We start from the raw sequence: 24,298 nt of genomic DNA on the forward strand, positions 1-24,298 counted from the left end.
TGTAAAATCTGTAAAATAGTAGCACCTGCCCCGCAGGGTTAATGGGGGAGGGATCAAAGAAGATAATCCAAGGCGAAAACCTTAAAGACCTTTGTCGGGGGTAGCTATTATTTTGCCGGAATTTAAATTTTGCAATCAATGTTCGCTAACGACACTGGTCATACAGATCTCTTTCTTTGCTTTATCCTTCCCTGGTTTACGTATTAGGACCGTACAAATCTCACAGACAGAGCTTGTCGCGAAGTCTGTTTTAGAAGGGGTCAGCAGCGCATGCGCTTCCGGGGAAAAGGCATAAGTGCGTACGCATGCGCATTTCTCTCACGCACTTTGCGAAGAGGATGAAGGCGTGTGTTCAGGCCTCGTCTCTGAGCGTCTTTTGAGGCCTCTGCAGCTTCTCTATCCTACACACTTCAGGCCTGCCCATTTCCACCGCCAAGGCTCGGGATGTTCCCTGAGCTTAATAACTTGCTGAATGTCAGCCCCGAGAAGCCAGGGCAGGTAAGGAAGATACAGAGCGGGAAGGGAGAAATCCCGGTATACCTCGCGGTCGCTCCGAACTACATCTCCCAGGGGGCTTTGCGCCTAGTGCCGGAAGGGAAAGGGGTGGTTGGCAAGGCACGCCGGGACTTGTAGTTTCCAGGAAAGTTACGCAGGACCTTGGGTAGTTTGGCTTAGTATGCAAGGTCGTTTTTGAGTGTTTCTTGGGAGGAGGCATTTTTTGGTTGAAACAGGACTGTATTTGAAGGATCCTTGTGGATCAAGAGGCATGCTGCTTAGTGTTTTCTAAGCTATCGAAGTGGGTTTTTTGTTTGTTTTTTGCGTTTTAAACAAGTGGTCGAAGAGTGCGTTACGATAAGGGCTCTTCGATGTTGGGCAAGCGGAGTTCCAAGGTTTTGTGAAATAGGGATTGCTTGGCTGAGTGCACATTGTTTCCGCCTTGTAGAACGTAAGCTCCTTGAGGGCAGTCCTGTTTTTGTCTTTCTATCCCCGATCCTCCTTCCCATCTCCCTCCAGTACAGCAACTTGCACAAAGTAGGTAGGAACATAGTGATTGGAATAATTCTTGCACTCCCTGCCCCACGGTATTGTTGTGCTTTGTAAAGCCTCGAAGGTCTGTGTAAATGTGAATAATTATTCATCTCACACATAATGTTTGTAATACATATATACATATATGTATATATATGTATATATGTATACACACACACACATATAATGTTACCCATCTGTAACCAGAATGGCCTTTGTTTTCTTTGAGTGACTCAATTTATCTCAGTGAGCTTTACTAGGTGCTAAGCCCCAGGCCCAAACCCCATTAGGTGTTAGTAATCCATGTGGACGTGAACCTCCCAGGGTCCTAAGGGGAGGGGCCAACTCAAGAACCAATCACCAGGGCCTGAGCTCTGGTGATTCAGATGATGTCTGATGATGTCTGAAGCCCTATAAGAAGGGAGGACAGAGCTATTGGTGCGGGGCTCTGGAGATGGTGTTGATGGGGAGACTCCGGGCAGCTGTAGCTAAGGAGCCCTCCAGCTTGTAAAACCGGATGTTGAAACTTTGTTGAACTCTGGTAACTATCTGTTGGGACTTGAATCAGACAAAGTCTGTTGATGTCTGTAATTTGTTTGCATTTTGTTTTGAAGTTCAGGGTGCTGGTTTTTTTTTCCCCTGAACTAACTGAATGATATTTGAATTAAAAGTAAGCTTGTCAACCCCTTCACCTTGCTTTCCTTAATTAAGCAGATCGAAAGAACCTGTGCTGTTGGCAGCTTTCTGGGTGCTGGCTGTGGGTGAATCTTATACCCCCACAGAAGCTGCCAGCCGGGTTGTTGACACACCATCACACAGCGTTACATATAAAATCTAGACATTATATCAACGCCAGCTGTTATTATTAATAATAATTACTATTACAGTTATAGGACGTCTGTTAGAGGAGTGAAGAGGCAGTAAGAACTAAACCTTGTTTGATTATTTCCGATGCAGTGAAAAGAACGCTGGATTTTGAAAGATAACGTTAAAGTTTGAGTCTTGACCCTATCATTGAGGGACTGGAGGGACACTGGTATCAGCCTGTCTTTGACGCTTCTGGGCAAGTCCCTTAAACTCTCCCGACCTCAGTTTCCTCATGTGTCATATGGGGAAAATAATAGCCCCAACCTGACGAGGCTGTTAGGAGAGTCAAATGAGATGACGTGTAAAGTGCTGTCTAGTGATATATAAATGCTAGGTGGTGATGGTAAGTAGTAGAGGAGGAAATTCTGATCCTTCATAGACCTTCACCTGGACAGTTTTAATAGGCTCCTGACCTCTGTCTCTTTGTCTCTTCAACCTTCAGTTTTTTTCCTTCCCACACCTATCACAAAGATTTTCCCAGGTTCAAAAACCTCTAATGGTTGTGTAGTTGTTCATTTGTTTCAGTTGTGTCTAACCCTTCTTGACTGCATTTGGGGTTTTCTTGACAAAGATACTGTCACGGTTGGGCATTTCCTTCTCCAGCTCCTTTTATGGATGAAGAAACTGAGGCAAACAGGATTAAGTGATTTGCCCACAGTCACCCAGCTAGTAGCTGTCTAAGGGCAGATTTGAACTCAGATCTTCCAGACTCCAGGCCTACTGCTCTATCCACTGTGCCACTAGCTGCCCTAGGTTCTGTATTGCATACCAAATAAAACAGAAACTTCTTGCTTTGCATTCAAAGCCTGCTAAAACATGGTGCCAACCCACTTTTTCAGATTTCTCATGATAACTCTGTTGATCAAGAAATAGTATGCATTATCTGTGTACTATTACTGTATTAGGCATTTGGAGATACAAAGTTTAGCTATGATACTGGCCCTTCCCTTACAGAACTTGAATTCTGGTAGAGGTGAGTGACATATACATATAATTATAATACAAGTTTATATATGAGAAGTGCCTTAGAGAGGTATAAACACAGCACTAAACTGATGCCTGCCTGAGCTCAGAGGGAAGGGTGGCCACCACATGGGGGATCAGAGAAGGCTTCCTGAGCCCTGTTTTGAAATGACATTTAACCCAAGAGGGACTTGTTTTATCCTATTTTGGCCTTTGACAAAAAGTCCCCCCATAATTTTGCATCATCTCACTGCATTGACAACTCCCAGCCCACCATGATGACTCACCAGCGCAGCTCCCCGCAGGTCCCAGCATGTTGCACGCCTTCTCTTTTCTAATGTCATGGAGAATGTGTCACTTGAGCTGTGTCTTGAAGGAAGAGAGGGATTCTGTGAGCCATGGTTGTTCCTCCTCTTCCCCTGCCCTCCAATGAAGCCAAACTGGCTTTCTCTCTGTTCTTCAGATATGGCGCTCTGTTTTCCATCACTCCACCTCGGTACTGGCTGTTCCCCTGACTGGAATGCATCCTCTCTTCACCTCTTTTTCTGAGACTAATTTTGTTCTACAAGAGGCAGCTCAAATGCTATCTTCTGTATAAACCTTTCCTCACCCTCCTGTTGCTAGGGCCTTCCATCTTCCCTTTCTATTTATTCTTTATATTTATTTCATATATACTTATATAATATTAATAATAACTGACACTACGTGCTAGACACGATGCTGAGCCATTTACAAGTGTCATCTCATTTGGTCCTCACAACAACCCTGGGAGTTGGCGCTGTTTTTATCTCTGTCTTAAATAGAGGAAACTGAGGCAGACAGAGGTTAAGTAACTTGCTCAGGGTCACACAGATAGTAGGTGTCTGAAGGTGAATTTGAACTCAGGTTCTCCTGACTCCACTCTATCCACTGAGCCACCTAGCTTTCCCATAAATGTGTATGTGTATCCTTATATACGTGTGTGTGTGTATTATATGTGTGTATTATGTATGCGTGTGTATGTATATCTCCCTGTGTGTGTGTACACCCGTTGCCTAGCACAGTGCCTGGCACATAGTAGGCATTTAACAGATGCTTGGTGGCTTGATTTCTGATATCTTTAACTTAGCTTGCAAGGAAGGGTAGGAATTTAACAAGTGAAGAAGGGGGAGGGTGGAGGAGGAATTGTAGAATTAGGAAATACCATAAACAGACACAGGGAAAAGAGAGGGGCAGTGAGTAGTTCAGTTGATAGGATTTGGGAGAAGGCTAATTGTAGTTGTCCATTTTGATTTGCTGTATTAGTGTTTTATTTACTATCCCTTCTTATAATTTGGAGGATGATGCACATATTTTGAAATAACCATTAAGTATAGAAATTTAGAGAAGATAAAATTATTACTTATATACTTCACAGATGAAGGAAATGACCATATATATAATATATATATAATTATATACAAATACATATATATATATATAATTATATAAATATAAAATTATTACTATAAACTTCTCCATCTGTTGCCTTTTCCCCCATGGAGTTGTTAATCTTTTTGTATTTTTAAGGGGACATTTACTCTACTCTGCGATGCCAAGACAGATGGAAGCTTCCTTGTGCACCACTTTCTCTCCTTTTACCTCAAAGGTATGGTAACATACAGCCTGAAAAGAGACCCACAAACACAAAGAGTCCTTTTTGGCTAATTGTCCTTGTTTGGGAAGTGAGGTACCCTTTGAGAAGTGTCCAGATAAACATGTAGTTGTAGCGGGGTTTTTGTTTGTTTGAGAAGCTAGAGACCATTTCTCTAGGCAACCAGAAATTTGGTCATCAACTTACTTTTTTTCTATCATAAATTCCTCAATGGTAGGGAAGAGCACCTGAAGAGAACTTTGGACTTAGCATCAGAAATCCTGCATTCAGGCCTGTGACTGGCCATCTGACCTTTGTGCTGCCACTACTCATCTGTAACATGGGGGTGGTAATGCTTCCTTCCCTGACTCCTGTGTTCTTGGCCCTCAGTGCCCCAGAGCTGGGCACTGAGCAAGGGGATAGTCTGCTGACAGGATTCATAGATGACAACAGGCTGGACATCCAGATGCACAAGACAGAGGTGAAGCAAGAGGAAGTCATCAGAGGTCCAACCAAGCTTCAGGTCAAGGATCTGAATCTGACGGTCAAGGGGATCACTGAGAGAGTCAGGACTGATCTCCTTTGTTGAATAGAAAGTGATGACAACAACAAACCAAAACTTCCCCTTCTACTTCCTTCACAGGAGATACTAAGAGGGCCAAGATCTCCACAGTACCTATGCCTTCTTTGGAAAATAAGGTTTCAAATAGTACCACTGTCAGTTCTTGTCCTTGATTTAAGGCCTTAAAGACCAACTTGAGTTTAACTAATAGTTTTCTTACAGAGAGAATAAATTTCACATATTCTCCTTTATCCTAACATCCCCATGAGGCCATGTTTGGGGTTTGACCTTCCATCATAACAGCACATGGTTGTGGAATGTGTGGGAAGGTACCTCTAGCTGTGAAGTGACTTGGGGCTCATGGACCCTGAGAGCCAGTGCAGGCATTGTTATTATTTTGGCCTCACCCAGCAGGAAGCGGCCTCAGAGGTGGAGGATGAGGTCCTCTAAGCAGCAGCTGCCGCCATGGCACCCTGAAGCACCCTGAAGCCTGGTCCTGAAGCCCAGGGTTCTGGACTGACCAGAGCTGCTTCTGCCTGGGCTCTGATACCAGGTGAGAGCAGCCATGAGTCCACAAGGGAGGGGAGAGGCATCATGCTCATCAGACAGCGAGGCCTTGCAGGGTGACAGAGCTGGACTGGGAGAGGGCTGACGTCCTGACTGCCAGAGGCTGGACGAGTCATTTCCTTCATCTGTGAAACACTGAACTAGACCTTTCAGATCACTTCCAGATGTGAATCATCGATTTTTGAGTTGGAAGGGACCTTACAGGCCTTCAAGGCCAACCCTTTCAAGAGGAAACTGAGGCACATGGTGGTTAAGTGACTTGCCTAAGGTAACACCTAGTAACTCCTTGAGATAGAATTTGAACCCCATCTTCCCAACCCCAAGTTCAGCACTGTCCTGCAATTAGAACTAATACTGATAGTATTTGGATTCTTTTTTTTCCCTGAAGAAGTTATAGATAGTGTAGAGATGCTAGTCTTCTTAGTTCCCCTGTGAAAGAAGTGAGTGGAAGTAATATTTTTTTTCTATCCAGCAAGTGAAATTAGTATGGCAGGACAGAGGGATGCACTTGAGTTAATGGTGGATGGAGTCTTTAGTAGAGTTTAGAATAAAATCCAGGTATCCTTGTTACCAGTTACTTCTTAATTCTAGACTTCCTGTCTCACAGCTGGTGAATCCCCTTGGTCAATGTATCATTTTTATTGCCTGCCAGTGTTACAAACAAAATATGTAATGCTGTGTATGAGCCAGAATCTCATTAATGGTGAACTTATTTTATTTTCCAGCTAACTGTAAGGTTTGCTTTGTGGCTCTTCTGCAGTCCTTCAGTCACTATAATATTGTAGGTCAAAAGCTGGTAAGTATTTTAGGGGTGGGTGTGTGTGTACACCTGCATGAGGGGAGGAAGACAGGGACAGAGAGAGAGAGGGGAGAAGAGGAAGAGGGAGAGGATGGAGACATTGCCCTCTGGGAATTTGTCATCTCTTGGGGATGTAGACACAAACCAGACTCTAATAATATCAGGGAGCATATTCAGATTCCTCAGTGGACATGTAATTGCACTGATGTGGATATTTCCTCTGATGGTACAGTTTCTAACCTCATCCAATGTGGTTTTTGTCCCTGTTCTTCACATACTCTACCTAATTCATGGGAAAGAATGGACATAAACATGGCGTCTTGTGCCGAAAACCACATGAGTGGTGTAGACTGGAAGCATCATAGGGGCTGAGCGGTGGGAGAGAGAACACTAGAGGTTGAGGTAGTTGGGGGAGGTTTCACAGAGGAGGTGAGATTCAAGCCAAGCTTTGCAAAGAAGTTTCATTTGAGACAGTCTTGAGGAAGGGGCAGGATATTTTGTTTTAGGCAAATAGCCCGAGCAAAGGTCCAGAAGTGGGAATGTGAATGATGCATTTGTTCACGTAAGGGAGCAGCAGGAGAGAAGGTTGAGGAGACCCCAAAATGTTGGATGGCCTGAGTGCTAGGCTAGAGAATTTGGACTTTATTTGGTAGGCAGTGGGGAGCCATTGCAAGATTACATGTCAGTCCTTTCCTTAGAGAAATTCTAAGAAAACGGGGTTTTTGCATAATTTTATTTAATTGTGATACAGGACCCCTAGCAATACATAAAATCATTTATACCAGTACCACTAATTTTAAAAAATTATAAGCTTATAATGAGGAAGAGAAGGGGTGAGAGGAGAGAGTTGGTGAATCAGGAGATGTGGAAAGACCTTTGTGATAGATGTTGCTTTTTTTGAGCATGAATAGCGTGAGGAGCCAGGGCTTGCCTCACTGTTGAGAAATAGAGTACTTGGCCTGGGGCATGGGAAAACTTGGCGATTTCTTTCACCAAACTTCTGCTAAGTGCCTACTGTGTGCCAGGTATGATGCTAGATGTTGGGGATGCAAATTCAAGAGTGAGACAATTTCTGCCCTCCAGGAGCTTATATTTCACAAGGGAGATAAACATCTTACAGATAAGAATATATAGCACGAACACACACACAGAGAAAGGACCTGTTGGAGGATATACAGCACATGAGCTGGGCCTTGAAGTGGGGTAGGAGTGAGAGGGAGGAGCACTCTTGGCCTAGGGAAGAGCGCCTGGAACAGCGCCAAAAGAGGCACTACCTCTTCCTACCTGTAAGACTTTGGGCCAGATACCTTCTCTCTCTGGGGTTCAGTTTCCTCTTCTGCCAAATGGGAGGGAGTTGCACTCAATGAACTCTCAGTCCATGAACATTGACTTAATGGTCAGAGAGAGGCCCAGATAGTGTGCTCAGGGACTATGGAATGGGAGTGTATGGTGGAAAAATTAGGTCCATGTGCAAAGCTTGGTGTAAGATTGCATCATAGACTGAGAGGATCATTTGTTCATTGGCATGTTTAATAATTCAGCTACAACTTCCCGTTGTGCAACATTCCCTTTCCAATGTACAACATTCTCCATTTCTAAATCACCTTCTGTTCCTCCATTTACATACCCAAATCAACAAGAAAACAATACATAAGATAGACATGTAGGCCCAGTTGTGCTTTAGGGTAAGCTCCCCCCTCTTCCCACTCTAGAGGCTCTCTTGAGACTGTATTCCCCAAGTGTTTTAGAATACTTGATAAAAGTCACTCTGTGAGTAGCCATCAGTTTCAGGACCATTTGTATGGATGATCCCCAAGTATCCCTGCTCTGGTGGTGCTGTGGCAATGGGAAATCATTTCATTGTCATCCATGTTACAGGGTGAGAGAGATGGAGAGAGAGTACTCTGGCTTTGAGGAGACTTCTTGAGGTGCACGGACCAGGACCTGTCTCATCCTATTCTTTTTTATTATAATAGGGAGTCAATCTGATTGCTGCCCGAGATCGAGGACAGCTGGTATTTCTTGAAGGCCTGAAGTCCACTGTTGAAGTCCTCTTTGGGTCAGAAGAACAGCCAAACACCCTCAAGTTTATCAGGTTAATGATCTTCAACCCAACCCTAACATGGAAATTCTTAGGATCTGGGGGTGAAGGGTGTGGGTGGATTCTTGCTAAGTTCTTCTTTGCCCGGGGTGTGGACTTCCTGGCATCTGCTGCTGCTGGGTCACTGCTGTTCTGCCTCCTTCTCCGCCCAGCCCAAGTGATAGTGACACCTTATTGTTCCTTGAAACCTGATTTCACCTGGAGAAACCTGTCCTGATAAGAATTGTGTTGGGGGCAGTGGGGGTACCCTGTTGTGATTTGACCTATTCTGCAACCCCTTAGGCATATCACTTATTTAGGGAAAACTTCCACCCCTTAGTCATTCAGTTTGGCCGGACTTTATAAAGTGCTTCAATCGGCAGTAAGTCAGTCATCAAATTTTTATCAAGTGCTTAGTCTGGGCCGGGCTCTGTGCTGCTAAAGAGGACACAAAGAAAAGAGAAAGGTGAGGGAGCAAAAGGAAGGTCAGAAAAAAAGCACAGACAAGCAGGTCAGCTCTGAAAACTACAGACTGAACTTGTTACCTATTCACATGGAATAAGCCAAACGCAGTAGAGATCTACAGATAATGCTTGGTGACTCTATGAATATGGAAATGCTTGTTTTATTTGGTGTTGAGTCCAGGACACAAAATTTTAAAAAGTGAAAGATGTATAGCAACTGTCCTCAAAGAGTTTACATTCTCATGGGAGAGGCAACATGTCATAAATAGGCACATAAAAATTAATACAGATAGATGGGAGAGGAAAGGCTCTAGCAGGTGAAGCAAAGAAGAGCGAAACGAGGCTAGCAAGGTTAGTTCGAGTCTGATTGTGGGAGACCCATTCCCTTAAGTAGTTAATGGGGAGCCACTGGAGGTCTTTGAGTGGGGCAATGAAATAATCAAACTGTTTTGTCTAGAGTTTATGACAGGGAAGACTAGAAGAGTCCTGGACCACATCATCTCTTGCACGCTAGAGGAGCTGGGCAAGGCACTTCCCACTGGCTACTTCCATTTCCTTATCCTTGGGTAGTTTCTTCTACTCCTCCCAAACTCTTTGTGAAGTTGCCTAGGGGTATGTGAGTCACTGGATGTTCTGAAATCTAGAATACACTGATTACAATATTGTCCTTTGAGCCCATTTTATATCCACTGACTGTTGGACCCACCTGGGCTGAAGATTATTATCTTAAATATCATAGTGAGAGAACTGGGCAATTTGTTTCTTTTTTCTGTGGGTTAGTTAATTATATTCTTTCCTAAGGATTTTTGCAAAATGTTTTGTGTGTCTTAATGAAGAGGGCATCAGGGGACCTACTGTTACTTTGCTTTTTCTTTAGAAACCAGTATCTTTATTGAATGAAAGTTTCCACTGGCTAATTCTCTGGTGCTTTTAATTTTGCAAACTCTTAACAATTTGGCTTTTGTAGATAGCATTCTCATTTTACTAAATGAAGACCAAGGAGCAGGGTAAAGAGGTTGTTTCTTATGGCCACTGATGTTGTGGTCTAACTGAGGCACTGCAGGACTTTGGGTCAGGTGGCTTTGGATTAAGCCTTCCCTCTGCAATTTAGTAACTGTGTCACTAGGGGCAAGTCCTTTCACCTCTCTGGGCTCATTTCTTCATTTGTAATTTTGGGAAAATGCCCTAGGTAGAACGGGGCTGTAGAAAGAATGTGGACTTCAGAGTAGGACTTGGGTTCAAATCATGACTACTTGGGGGTGGTCTTGGGCAAGTCTTTTCCCCTTCCTGGGTCTTGGTTGCCTCATCTGTAAAACAAAGAGGTTGAATGAGATGGTCTCTGTGGTCTCTTCAGCTCTGTATCCAGTAATCACTGATTCTTGCCCATAGTCACTCAGTGAATTGGGATTAGAAGTTCTTGAGCTCACCTCTGCTTGTTTAGGTCTATGTGTATTCTTGTAGAATGATACAGATCTCCGCTTCTAGGCTAGGTTTCAGATGGTATTTTGGTTGTGTTTAAATTAGGCTTGGGGATAATAACTTGCCATTGAAGGCCCCCACCTCTGGAAGCCTCACCCAACCACTTCAACTGTCAGGGAACCAGGCCTTTTAGAAACTCAGAGTACTTGTGCTTTACACATAAGGCTCCCTCGACACTTATCCATGCTCTGCCTCGGGACATCTCTTGGTTACCATCTGTTGTTAATTCTCATGTTATTGTTTAGTTTTTCAAATGTGTTCCCTACCAGATCTAGTTTCAGACTTCTGAAGGAAAAGGCTCTCTAAGTTCCCCCTGCCCCATTTATGTCTAGCAAAGAGTAGATGCTCAAGTTCACTGGTTGAATGGATGAATGAACTCATTTACAGGGTTTTGTTTTTTTGGGGGGGTTTTTTTGGTTCCTTGTTTCCAGAGAGTCTGGCTCTGACCTGAAGTCCTTGTATGAGTTGGTGCAGAAAGCTCTGACTCCTTCAGGTGATGGTGATGCCGCTTCATGGAAGTTCCCAGTGCTTTTGGTGGATGACCTGAGTGTCCTGCTCAGTTTGGGTGTTCAAGCAGTGGCTATTCTGGACTTCATCCAGTCCTGTAGAGTCACTATCTGCTGCCAGTTGAAGGTACTGTTCAGTCTTCATACTTTTATTTCCTGAATTACCTTATTCATAGCTGTGATCTTTTAAGACCTGAAAATAGAGGAGGAAGCTGACCCCTCTCTAGGTCAGTGGCTCTTCATCCTTTTCAGCCTTTGGCCTGTTCTGATAGCACCAAAGACCCTTCAGGAACCCATCTTTGCTTCTAAACCTGCCCCTTCTCCAAATTTCCCAATTTCTGTTGAAATGTTTCATCATCTAATTCCCTGGGGTTCACAACCTTAGAGGCACCCTCTACGTACCTCCCACTCTCCCTCGGAGCCACTCAGTTGCCAGATCTTATCCATTTTGCCTCTAGAAGATCTCCTCTGGGTGATTGCTATTCTCTTTTCTTCACTCCTAGCGCTGCACTCAGAGTTCAGGTCCTTATCACCTCTTACTTCAAGTCCTGCACTATCCCTTCAGGGAGCTGACTACCTGCTTCTAGACTGTCCCAATTCTGAGCTCGGCTCCTGGAACGGTCTCTCTCTTCTGCTTTAACTTTCAGTGGCTCCCAGCGTTTCCAGGATAATACAAAAACTTCTTCAGCCTGGCACTGAAAGCCTTTTATAGTCTGGCATTGGTGTACCTTTCAGAACTGCTAGCTCTGTTCGAGAAATGTTTTATTGATGCTTTTAAATGTTCATATTTCAACCCAACTCTTTCAGTTCTTCCCTCACCCCACCCCTGATTAAGGGCACCCTTATGCAAAGAAAACCAGTTGAAGAGGAGTGTCTGCAGTAGTGTGGTCTTTTTGTCCCTTCCTTCTGCCATAATAGGGGAAGTATACTTCATTATTTGTTCTCTGGGACTTTCCTGCCTTATTTCACAATATTCACCTTCATATATTTCATGGTCTAGCCAAACTGGCCTGTTTTTTGTTCCCCATCTCCTTTCTCCATACCTTTATGTAGACTTATTGACCACTTTAAAAAAAATGAATTTTTGTTACATTTTGTTGTCTGCCTCCTTCCCTTCCAACACCACATTAGAGAAGGCCAACATTTGATCCAGAGATCGATAGATAGATAGATAGATAGATAAGAGAGATCGATCGATCTGGAACCATACAATACATACTTCCATCTATCAGTTCTTTTTCTGGAGATGGGTAGCGTTTTCCTTCAGGAGCTCTTCGCAGTTGATTTGAATGATCGTATTACTCAGAATAGCTGAAGTCATTCACAGTTACTCTTTGAACAGTATTGCCGTTACTGTACACAATGTTCTCTTGCTTCTGCTCTGCATTATTTCATGAAAGTCTTCCCAGGTCTTTCTGAAACCAACCTACTGGTCATTGCTCACAACACAGTAGTTTCCATCACAATCATATGCCATAACTTATGCAGCCATTCCCTAGTTGATGGGCATCCCCTCACTTTCCGGTTCTTTGCCACTACAAAGAGAGCTTCTGTAAATATTTTAGAACGTTTAAGTTCTTTTCCTTTTTCCATAATCACCTTGGGAAACAGACCTAATAGTGGTTTTGTTGAGACAAAGGATATGCGCAGTTTTGGGCATAGTTCCAAATTGCTCTCCAAAATTATTGGATCAATTCATAATTCCACTGTAGTATTAGTATTCCAATTTTTCTACATCCCCTCCAACATGTCATTTTCCCCTTCATTTTGGCCAATCTGATAGGTGTGAGATTGTACCTCAGAGTTGTTTTAATTCGCATTTCTCTAATCAATAATGATTTAGAGCATTTTCATATGGCTATTATTATTATTTGATTTCTTGTTCCAAAAATTGCCTGTTCATATAGTTTGATCATTTATCATTGGGGGAGTGACTCATATTCTTATATATTTGACTGAGGTTTCTATACATGAGGCCTTTATCTGAGAAATTGGCTACAAAATTTTGTCCCCAACTTCTGCTTGCCTTCTAATCTTTGCTACATTAATTTTATTTGTGCAAAACCTTTTTAATTTAATATAATCAAAATTATCCATTTTACTTCCCACAATGCTATCTCTTGTTTATTCATTATCACCCACTTTTGCACTGAAGTCACCGAGTATTGAAGATGTTGATTTAATTTGGAGGCTTTTACTGAGTTCTTGTGATTTTTTTTATCTCCTTATCCTCTACAGCAGATGTCAGTGCATAAGCAAGCTCTGGCTATTTTCAGCACAATCCTTTTGCAGATCCTAATCGTGAGTCTTACAATATAAGATTGCCAAATATCCCATGAAATTTTTGATGTTGCCTTTAGATCCATAAGGTCCCACTCTGCCAACTCCTTAAAGGAGAACCTGTGAGAACTCATTTTTCCATTTAGCTTAAACTTCCTTTGGTCTTCTGGTTTCATTTCTGTAAAAATGTCGAGATTAACATGATTCCATTCCTCTTGGAATGGAATGTCTTCTCACTGGATATTGGACGGAGATCTTAACTTTAAGGTAACAGTAGCAAAATTAGTGGTTTTTAGTCGGTCTAAAAACTGTAATTTTTAGTACTCTCTGATCCCCTTTATACTTTTCTGTTACCATCAGTTTAGAAAAGGAGGAGAGGCAGCATGTATTTATTTTGTGGTTGTTGTTTTGTGGGTTGTCAGCCAACTGAATTATACTTATAAACCTCCACTAATGGCCTTTCTAGATCCCTCATTGTGCCACGCAGGTGACCCTGAATCTTCATAGGCTAAGCTAATGGCCTGCAAATTCTTATAGAACCTACCACACTGTGTCCAGTGGTGAATAGTGAGTCTTATCTGAGGATTAGCCTAGCTCCATGTGAAGAGGCATGTCATCAAAACGTTGGCTATCAAGTGGTGCATTTTTTCCCGCCATAGCCACTCATGCAGTCTACTCAGATGTGGAGGCAGTTTTGATCTGCATCAATGTTGCAGCAATTCAGCTAGCAGCTGCTGTGGGGGTGAAGAACCAACACAAGCCCAACAACAAGAATGCTGCAAGCACAGGTTCTTTTGATCTGCTTTACTAAGGAAAGCAATGTTAAGGGGTTAACAATCTTACTTTAATCCAACATACAAATATCATTCACTCAGCTCAGGGGGAAAAGCCAGCACCATGAGCTTCAGAGCAAATACAAACAGAGCAAATAAACATAAAGCAACAGACAGTTTCTGTCTGACAAAGTCACAATATACAGTTACCAAAGAAGCATCAATATCTGAGTTTTCTTCAAAGCTGGGGAGCTCATAACAACGGCTGTGGCTCCTGCTGTGGCTCAGAGCTCCCAAGGAGAAAGCCAACCCCTGGTTTTATATCTTGTTCAGGGTCAAAGGTGAGTCACACATGCAACTCACCCACGTGACCTAAAAGCGTCATGAAAATGCTACTTAAACCCACGTGGTCTAAAAGCCTCTGATGTCACAAACGTGTCATTCAAACCCATGTAAACTAGGCTTTCCCTTGAGGCAAGGAGGTCATCAAGGACTCCTAATTTAATCAAAGAAATAAAGGCCAAACCCTTCAAGGGCACTTGGTTGAATAAGTGCTAAGAGCCCTTCTTGATTGCCAATACAATCAGTAAGTGGAAAACCCACATTGATGAAACCACAGGTGCTTGGCGTGTTAAAGTAACACTAAGAAAAGACTGACCAATTGGCAACTCACCTAGAGTTAGACATCCCTGGAGTACTAGCTGAAGAGTCCAGTGGTGAAAAGAAGAGGGAGAGGTTAAATACAGTCTCTTCTGTGCCATATGGAGTAAAATTTCTCTGTAAGTTTACATTAACATTGAGAGCCACAGAGCTTCTTATTTTTATACCTCATGGTGTTGGGTTTGGAGAGTGTAAGAGAACATGATAACAAGCTGTAAATGACACAGCAGCGAGTCCTTTGCCCCTGGAAGTTTTCAAGCAGAGATGGGGACTGTTCATAAAGATTTTGTAAGAAGCACGCCTCTGTTGAAGCAGAGTTTAGAATAGATGCCATCAAAGAGTACTTCCAGTGGTAAGAGTCTAGAATTCCATAAAACTCAAGTCAAGCTCAGGAAAAAGCAAAAGAAACTTTAAGGTCTGTTTCTTATTTGTTGCTCTTTTTGAGGAGAACTTGAGAAATAATAGATTTAAATCAATGACAATTTATTAAGTCTCTTCATACAATGTACAAAACACTTTTGGGGATACAAAGAAATATAAATTGGTAGCACTTCCTTTCTAGGAGCTTTCAGTAAAGTTGGAAAAATGAGACATAAATGTGAAATATAATAACAAATAATATAATATTTCAGTAACTCTTCAAGCTAAGAATAGAAGAGGTACCACAAGCTAATAGATGATTAATTGATAAAGGCAGTAAGTGCTCTGGGAGTTGAAGAGGATCACTTCAGGCTGTGGTAATTAGAGAAGTCTCTACATTAGAGGTATAATTTGAGCTGGGTTTTCAAGGATGGGTAGAATTTTAAGAGGGAAAAACAAAAGGAAGGGCAGTCTAGATGGAGGTAAAACCCTAGAAGCAGGAAAGTACAAAGTATATTCAGTGGACAGTGAATAAAGCAGGTCGCCTGGAATGGAGGTTTTGTGGAGGAGGCAGGTGATGGAAAACAAGGCTGGAAAAGAGATCAAGACCAGGCTCTGGGAGACCCTGAGGTCAGGCTAAGATGTTGGGGGTCATAGGGAGAGATTTGGTTAGGTAAATGAAATAGAATGGTATTTTAGGAAGATTTATCTGGTGGTTGGAAGCAGGATGAATTGGAGAGGGCAGAGACCCAAGGCAGGGAAACTGAATTGGAGTCCATTACAGAAATAGTTGTGGTTTCAGCTAATGGGGATCATAATTACAGAAATAGTGGTAAGAATGGAAAAGAAGGGTGAATGAAAAAATATTTTGAAGGACTTGGTAATAAAGTAGGTGAAGCAGCAACAGTTTCCTAATTAGTCTTCCTGCCTCAGGTCTCTCCTCACTCCAATCCATCCTATGCAGAGCTGCCAAAGTAATTTCCCTTAAGCACAGATCTGACCATGTGACTTCCCTACTCTGCCAGCTTCAGTGGCTTCCTGTTATATTAAGGGTAAAAGATTAACCCCTCTGTTTAGCTTTTAAAGCCCTTTACAACCTAGTCCCAGCCTCTCTTTCCAGCTTTAGTGAATAGTATGCCTCTTCCTCTACTCTGCAGTCAAGCCAAACCAGCCTTTTCCCTTGTAACTAAGAACTGCTTTCCTTTGGATGGTTTAATAGTACTTGGATCCATCCCTTTGATCTAGGGAAACGTGGTAGCTTTGGTGCATGACAGTGAGAAGACAGAGGATGAGGAAAATGCAGTGCTGATGAACGCTCTTGGTCACCAAAGCAGCTTGATCCTCCGGGCTGAGGGATTGGTAACTGGATTCTGCAAAGATGTTCATGGGCAGGTAATGTGGGCATCACCTAGGTAATGATGCGTAGTTAAGGGCTTTTAATAAAGATCTATTTTCTAGAGTGTTTGTGTGTTGGTATTAGGCCCATTCCTTCAGGCAGAAAGAGGGCCACAGATTACAAACGAACAAAATAATGGTACATATACTAAATATATTCTCCAGGGGTTGAATCACCATGCCAAGACACTGGACTAATGTGAGGGTTGGCTCAAATTGTCCTCTTGACAGGCTATACTTGTTATAATCCAGAATGTGTTTATTTTTCTGAATTTCAGAAATTCACTTACTGGAATTTTCCTCAGGCCATTTTTTTTGAAGAACCTCAGTGGTGGATGACCTCTATCCTTTGAGGGTATAGATTTCACATTTAGAAATGTCCAAAAGTCATTTATAGTCAAGTCTGGTGAATAAAGTGGATGACCAAGCTGGTAATTCCATGGTGTGACTGTAAAGTAGTGAAACTGATGTTATTATGTGGCTCCTAGGATCACAGAAAGAGAGAAGGAAGAGACCTAAAAGATCATCTAGTTCAGATGAGGAAAATGAAGGGCCATCTTGGCACTGCATTGGAGAGCTGGGAGTCAAACCCAGCACTCTTTCTACTGTATTGTGACTTCCTTTACGGTGGCATTGTTGGAATAAGAGTGTCCTGAGGAAAACACAGCTGGCCGTATATAAAGTCTGAATGTGCTAGTTTAGAGAAGTTAGGTACCTTTGATCGAAGCTGTATGGGAGAAGTTATTAGTGGAATGGAGGAGCAAGGACAGAGGAACAAGCTGTCCAACCAAGCAACTTCATTCCTTCTCCTCCTTGTTTCTGCAGTTAAAAATCCTGTGGAGGGGGTCGCAGCAGACAAAGGTTGAGCAGACTCGGAGTCTCATTTATCAATACAAAATACAGGACAAGAGTGTGACCTTCTTTGCTAAAGGACTATCTCCTGCTGTGCTGTGACTTGATCTTTGGACTGTGAAAAGTGACATCCTGACTATTCTCAGAGTTGAGAGAAAAGGCCACGCCATAAATGGACCTTCCCCAGCTTTGTCTCAAGCTAATCAGACAAGCATGGCTACTTCAGATGTGGTTTCTGTGGTTGAAGCCCAGGGCAGGACCGCCGTATATACTTCCTGCTTCTCAGATTCACCACTGTTCTCAGTAATCAGACCAAGAGCGAATCTATGAAGCCCTCACAAAATGGACATCCCCTCTACTCACTGTGGGAAAATGAGCTTTGGATGTAAACATATTGTACAGTGGGCTGATCTTGTTGGTATATGTGTATAATTTATTTAATACATATTTAAATAGATTTTGTTGATGCCTTTTGTCTTTATATTACAGTCATTCCAGGATCCTTCCCTCACCTGGACTAACTTCTCCTTTGTGACAAAAACAATTATGCCAAAATGTCCCACTGAGTAATTGCATCTGACAGTATGTATTGTATTCTTTCCTAGTAGTCTCCTACCTCTCGCTATGAGGGAGAGGTTATGTTTCATTATTTTAACTTTTCTGGGACCTTCTTTGGTTTTTCCGTCACTCAGAGCTTATTTTCCTTTTGAATGATCTTTTCAATTATATCATTGTATTCATGCACACTGGTCTTTTGATTCTGGCTCAGTTCACACTGCTCTTCCCACGTTTCTCTGAATTCCTCGTTGCACAGTAAGACTCCATTACAGTCATCTGTCCTAGTTTAGTCATTGGACACTCACTTTGTTACCAGTTCTTTGCTGCCACAGAATGCCACTACAAATATTTTGAGGTATGTGTATTTGTGTGTGTATGTATACATATACATATATGTGCACTGTGTGCATATGTATATGTGTGTATATACATATACACCACACGTGTCATTTCAGAACTAAGATGAGTGGTAGATCAGGGTTGTTGCGAGGAAAAGGATTTTGTAAACCTTAATGCTCTATGCAAATAAGTTATTTTTGGACCAAGACAAACCTTTTATTTCATAGATGTGAGCTTCCAATGTGGTAACGCCCACTATTGGTGTAGGTTAGCACCTGGTTGGCAGCTTCAAGACTTAGGAAATAGCATGGAACACTGAGGTTAACTTGCCCAAGGTCACAGAGCCATTCTGTGTGAGAGACAACTTGGACCAAAGTTTTTGTCCCTCTGAAATTGGCTCTCTGTACAGCATGGAGTCATGCTGGCCCTTATTTCGTATGTAATATTTATATAATTAAAATGTGTATAATGATGTTGTTAACAAGGAATGACAGTTTTCAGAATAGTAAAAATAGAACCTGGAAGCAGGCTTCCCATACAATTGATGTCCCCTGTCAAGCCTTAATATGATTTTAGGAACCTCACCCTCCACAATGACCTCAGCCTGCTCTAACACTTCCTCTCACCTCCTACCCACCCATTTGAGATTACCCTCCCGTTCCCACCTCAAATCACCTCCCCTTCCTCCCAAGCCACCGACCTTTGGCTTCAGTAAGAGGCACACACACAGCACAGGATTGCTCATTATTTCTTGCTCCTCTTATTTAGAGCTCCTGAACTCAACTGTAACCTCTCATTCTCAAATGAGATAATATATGTAAATCACTGCACTGCATAAATGTTAGCTATTACTGTTCTCTCTCTGGAGGCTAAAATTCTGCTCCCTCATTCCGTTTAATTTAACAGCCTTTATAAGTCTCCTACTATGGCCAGCTAGGTGGCACAGTGGATAGAGTGCTGGGCCCGTCAGACTCATCTTCCTGAGTTCAAATCTGGCCTCCAATACCTACTAGCTGGGTGTCCCTGGGCAAGTCACTTATCCCTGTTTGCCTCAGTTTCCTCATCTGTAAAATGAGCTGGAGAAGGAAATGGTAAATCACTCCAGTATCTCTGCCAAGAAAACCCCAAATGGGGTCACAGGGAATTAGACACAACTGATAAAAAGACTTAACAACTTAATAACCATTAGGTGTTATGGAAGGAATCAAATGAAACAATGTGTGTAAAACACTTTGTACATCTTAAAGTAGCATATATATGTCAGCTGTTGTGGGAACTACTATGTAAGTGTAAAACATGATCCGTATACCTAAGGTTACATTCTAGTTGGGAGAGATAAGAAATAAACAAAGTAATTAAGAGTACCAAATAGTATTGTGTCTGAGTGAATGCTGTTGACAGCAAGTGCTACAGGATTGTAGAGCTGTAGAGAAATGAGAGATTTTTGTTTTTTACATCCTGGAATGCTCCCAAGACCACAGAACTGCAAAGTCAGAGGTGGAGGGGAGCTCAGTGATAATCTATTCCAACCCTTCATTTTACATAAGAGTTAGCATAGTGAACTTAGGGAGAACTCACTATGGAGAGCACTTGGTGTCAGCAAAACAGTATTGTCTTAGGATCTTAGAATTGTAGCCTGGGAGCTGGAAGGAAACTTAGAGGTCATCTAGTCCAACCTTCTCATTTTACACATGAGGAAACAGGCCCAAACAGTGAAGGTGACTTGCCCAAGGTCATACAGGTAGTCGATGAGAGAGGATTTGAACTCAAGTCCACTGATTGTAAATCCAGACTGGCTAAATGTGTGTTTTTTGAGAACATACCTCTCAGGTTTTCAGAGGTGGAAGGGACTGTAGACACAACCTGGTCTAGCCCATACATGAACAAGAATCCCCTTTACAACATGTTTGACATGTGATCACCCAACCTTTGCTTGAAGACCTTCAGACTGGTTTATCTCCCAAGGTAGCCATTCTACTTTTGAATGGCTTAAACCGAGACTAAATTTACCTTTTTGTCATTTCTGCCCATTGTTCCTAGTTCTGCTTTCAGGGCCAAGCTAAACAAGTCTAATCTTTCCATGTGGTAGCCCTTCAAATAAATACTTGAAGAGAACTATCATATTCCACCTACATCTTCTTTAGGCTAAAATTTCCCTACTGCCTTCAAATGGTTTTTATATGGCATGAACTCAAGGCCCTTTCCTATCCTGGTTGCCTTTCTCTGAACTTTCCAGCTTATCAATGCCCTTCCTAAATCATGGTACTCAGAACTTCATGGACATGATGGGGTTTGACCAGCATAAAGTCTACTGGTGCGACCCTTCCCTACTCCTGGACACTACCTTTCATAATGCATCTTAAGATTGCATTAACTTTCCTAGCTGTCATATCCCACTATACTGTTAACTTATATTGAGCTTTCTGACCACTAAAGTCCCCAGATCTTTCTTAATAGTAATTGCCTTCTAGCCGCATACTCATCTCTTGTAATTGTCAAGTTGATTTTTCAACCAAAGTGTAAGAAGGCATTTATGCCTATTAAATTTCATTTTAGTCAGCCCTATTAAGAACTTTTATGTATCCTCTAACATGTTGGCTCTACTTTGCAGGTTTGTGTGATTTGCATATTCCATAAGCATGCTCTTCTTTGCCTTTATCCAAATCACTGATAAATGTTAAACAGCACAGGGCTAAGTGCAGATCTTTGGCCACAGAGGATCTCCTTTCTAAGCTGAATCATTAACAACTACCCTTTGGGTCTAGTCATTTAACTAGTTCTGAATTAATCTACCCAATTGTATTATTATCTAGACCACATATTTTCATCTTTTCCAAAAGAATAGTATGAGAACATCATCCTTCCAGGTCTCCAGGGACCTGGCCTCCACCTTTCAACTAAATGAGACTTAATTTTAGGAAAAATCTGGGGCCTGGTTCAGCTCAAATTTTAATGTATCCTTGGTAAGAAAGGGGAGGAGAAGAGGAGAGGCCTCTTAGGAAAGAAAACAAAGCACTGGGATGAGCTAGTTAATAAATGTGCCAGGAAAGGTTTTGTTTTGTTTTGAAATAAGAACCCCATTGGAATGCTTGCAACAACAAAAAAACAAACTGACCACCATTATCTCCTCCCTTGTGCTTCCTTTTGGAGAGCAAAAGCCATGCTTTGAGGTGATCAAGTAGTAGTCCTGATGACTCCTTGGGGGTGGCGCCCCCCACCCCGTACCTGGTATTTGCAACTACCACTGGCCTGAAAGCAGAGGCTTTCAGCTACTGCATTCTGCCTAGCAACTTCTGGTCACTCAGGAGCTGCCCATCCATTCACAAGCACAGAGACTGAGCCCCAAAGTTGGAAAGAGTTATAGAGGAAAATCTAGACAATGTGGGAAACTGCCCTGATTCTTTGGAAAGTTCCTTTCCAAACCCCATTTCTGCATAAAATCAGGTGGACCTGCATCTGTCTAGGGCTACTGGGGTGAAGCAGTTAAGAAGCTTTACTTCGGTTATTCATGTAGATGTGTATATGTGCATAATACGTATATACACATGCACACATTCATACACACACAAATGTACACATATAAATATACATGTGTGTACATATATAAACACATTTGTGGATAGAATGCTGAACCTGAATTCAAATCTCACCTTGAGCACATATTAGCTGTGTGATCCTGGGCAAGTCACTGACCCTCTCTCATCCTTAGTTTCTTAATAGTACCTGCCTCCCAGAGTAGTTGTGACTATCAAGTGTAGCACTTGTGAGCTTTATTGTTATATACATGATGGCTATGATTTTTATTATCATTTCTTATGGCACAATGGTATTCCATTACATTCATATCCCATAATTTGCTCAGCCATTCACCAGCTGATGGGCACCCACTCAGTTTCCAGTTCTTTGCCACCAAAAAAATTGCTGCTGTAAAGATTTTTGTACATATGGATCCTTTCCCTCTTTCTTTGAGCTCTTTTATGTATAGGCCTAGCAGTGGTATGACTTGGTCAAAGGGTATACACACATCACTTAATTATTTGGAGGCACAATTCCAAACTGCTTACTAGAATGGCTGGACCCATTCACAGCTCCTTCAACAACAAATTAATGTGCTTGTTTTCTTAAAGTCCTTCTAACATTTGTGATTTTCATTTTTTGTCATCTGTGCCAATCTGATGTGATTCTCACCTTTTACAGAAAAAGAAATAGGCCTAGAAATGTTAGGTGACTTGCCTAAGGTCATACGGGGAGTGAGTGGGAGAACTGGGATTTGAACCGAAGTCCTTTGACTCCATATCCAAGGCTCTTTATATTGGACCACTTCATACACACAAATACGTATATGTATATATACATGTGGACATATGTATAATTAAATACATGTTACATGTATATATGTGTCTCTACCAGCCTGCCTCCAGAATAGATCTGAACAAACAGATGAATCTTTTTTTGAGATAGAGCTTTAAAAGGATTCTCCCCCGTCCGCCTTTTTAAAAACAAAGGCATTGACCCTTTATATGGGGCTCTTGGATATCACGTTCAGTTTCAGGTGCTTCATTTGCCTTATTTGTGGATTCTAGTGCATTAACACTATTATCATCAATTAACCCTGACACTGTCCTTGGGTATAACACTCCCTTCTAAGCTTCTTCCCATTTCAATGCTTTGCTCCTTGGGCTTTCCTTCTCACCTCACTATTCCCAACGATGGATATAGGTGGTATAGTGAGAAGAATGTTAGATTTGAGTCAGGAGACATGAGTTTAAACCCCACCTCTGATACTTTCTGGCTGTTTGACCACAGGCAAGTCACTTGTCCCCTCAGAACCTGAGTTTTCTCTTCTACAAAATAAGATTAGTATTACTGGCAACCACTTACCCATGAGATTATGAGGAAAACACTTTGCAAATGGTAAAGTCCTATATAAGCATGAGCTATTCTCATTATAGGCTGGGTATAGTTGTCAATCTAGTCCACTTCTCAGATGGAATGGAGCAGAAAGGCCTTAAATTCTTTCACTATCAAAAACTAGACCCCTGTTCTTCTAGCCCAGATAAACTTTTCTTGACCTATCCTGGTGGCGTTGGTAACATTTTAAGTGTGGAATTATATATGCTAAGGGTGGGGGAAGGGATCAATCCATCCACCCTCCTTCCTCCTCCTTCTCCCCCCACAGAACCAGATGATAACACTTCTATTGCATCAATCAAGGATATTAGGCTATGTGTCTTTGGATGAAATGGAGTGATGCTCCACAGAAGATATGTTGGTATTGGCTAAGGAGATTAGAAGAGGCAGCTAGGTGGTTCAGTGGATAGAGGGCTGGGCATAGAGTCAGGAAGACCTGATTTCCAGATAGCTGTATAACCCCGGGCAACTCATTTAACCTTAATCCACTGGAGAAGAAAATGGCAAACCACTCCAGTATCTTTGCCAAGAAAACCCCATGGATAGTATTGGGCTGCTGTGGTCCATGGGGTCATGAAAAGTTGGACACGACTGAACAAAACAACAAGGAGACTAGGTCATGTACCTAGTCCCAGGTCTTCCTGGGTTTAAAGCTCCTGTCTATCCACTGCACCATTCTGTGCTGCCTCTCATCTAACATCTGTGCTACTACTACTAAAAACAACCCACTTTCCTCACAATGTTCTTGTGATTAGGATGTGTAAATATTATTCTTAAAAGTAAAAAGCAAGGCTTAGGAAGGTTGTATCTAATCTAGATTTGCATGCAGAGCAAATTCAAATGGGGCCTCCTTACACTAAGCTGTCTGTCCTAAAACCAAGATTTCTCGGTACACCAAACTGTCTGTCCTGGAACCAATGTGATAATAGTCTTCTGAATGTTATAACCTCTAAATAACCATCAGCTGACATATGGGAATTGGGAGTAGACTTAATAGACTTGAATGCCAGACTGACAGTGGTTTGATGAGGTTTCAATCTGGATGGAGAGGTGAGATTCTGTACCCATTCTGAAACAACTAACCTCAAATCAAAGAAAATGGTCAAAAAATTTTTATTATTACAACTTTATGATGTTAAGTGGAATCTCTGGAATAAATTTATATCTTTAGACAACAGGTCTGATTAATAACCAAACTTTCCTTACTGATCCCTATCTTAGATCATATGGAAAATAATAGTT

At 42.0% G+C, this 24,298-nt stretch overlaps 1 protein-coding gene across 1 annotated transcript; it reads left to right on the forward strand.

Moving 5' to 3' along the window:
* The first annotated feature begins 312 nt into the window (after positions 1–312).
* On the forward strand, positions 313–17,705 carry ELP6 (elongator acetyltransferase complex subunit 6). Its single transcript, XM_036739296.1, has 7 exons — positions 313–498; positions 4,408–4,486; positions 6,326–6,396; positions 8,376–8,494; positions 10,854–11,055; positions 16,247–16,393; positions 17,222–17,705. Exons 1-7 carry the CDS (start codon positions 445–447, stop codon positions 17,348–17,350), a joined length of 801 nt encoding a protein of 266 aa, XP_036595191.1. The 5' UTR covers positions 313–444; the 3' UTR covers positions 17,351–17,705.
* Positions 17,706–24,298: the final 6,593 nt, after the last annotated feature.

Source organism: Trichosurus vulpecula, chromosome 9 (genome assembly GCF_011100635.1).
Source record: "Trichosurus vulpecula isolate mTriVul1 chromosome 9, mTriVul1.pri, whole genome shotgun sequence".
NCBI classification, from domain to species: domain Eukaryota; kingdom Metazoa; phylum Chordata; class Mammalia; order Diprotodontia; family Phalangeridae; genus Trichosurus; species Trichosurus vulpecula.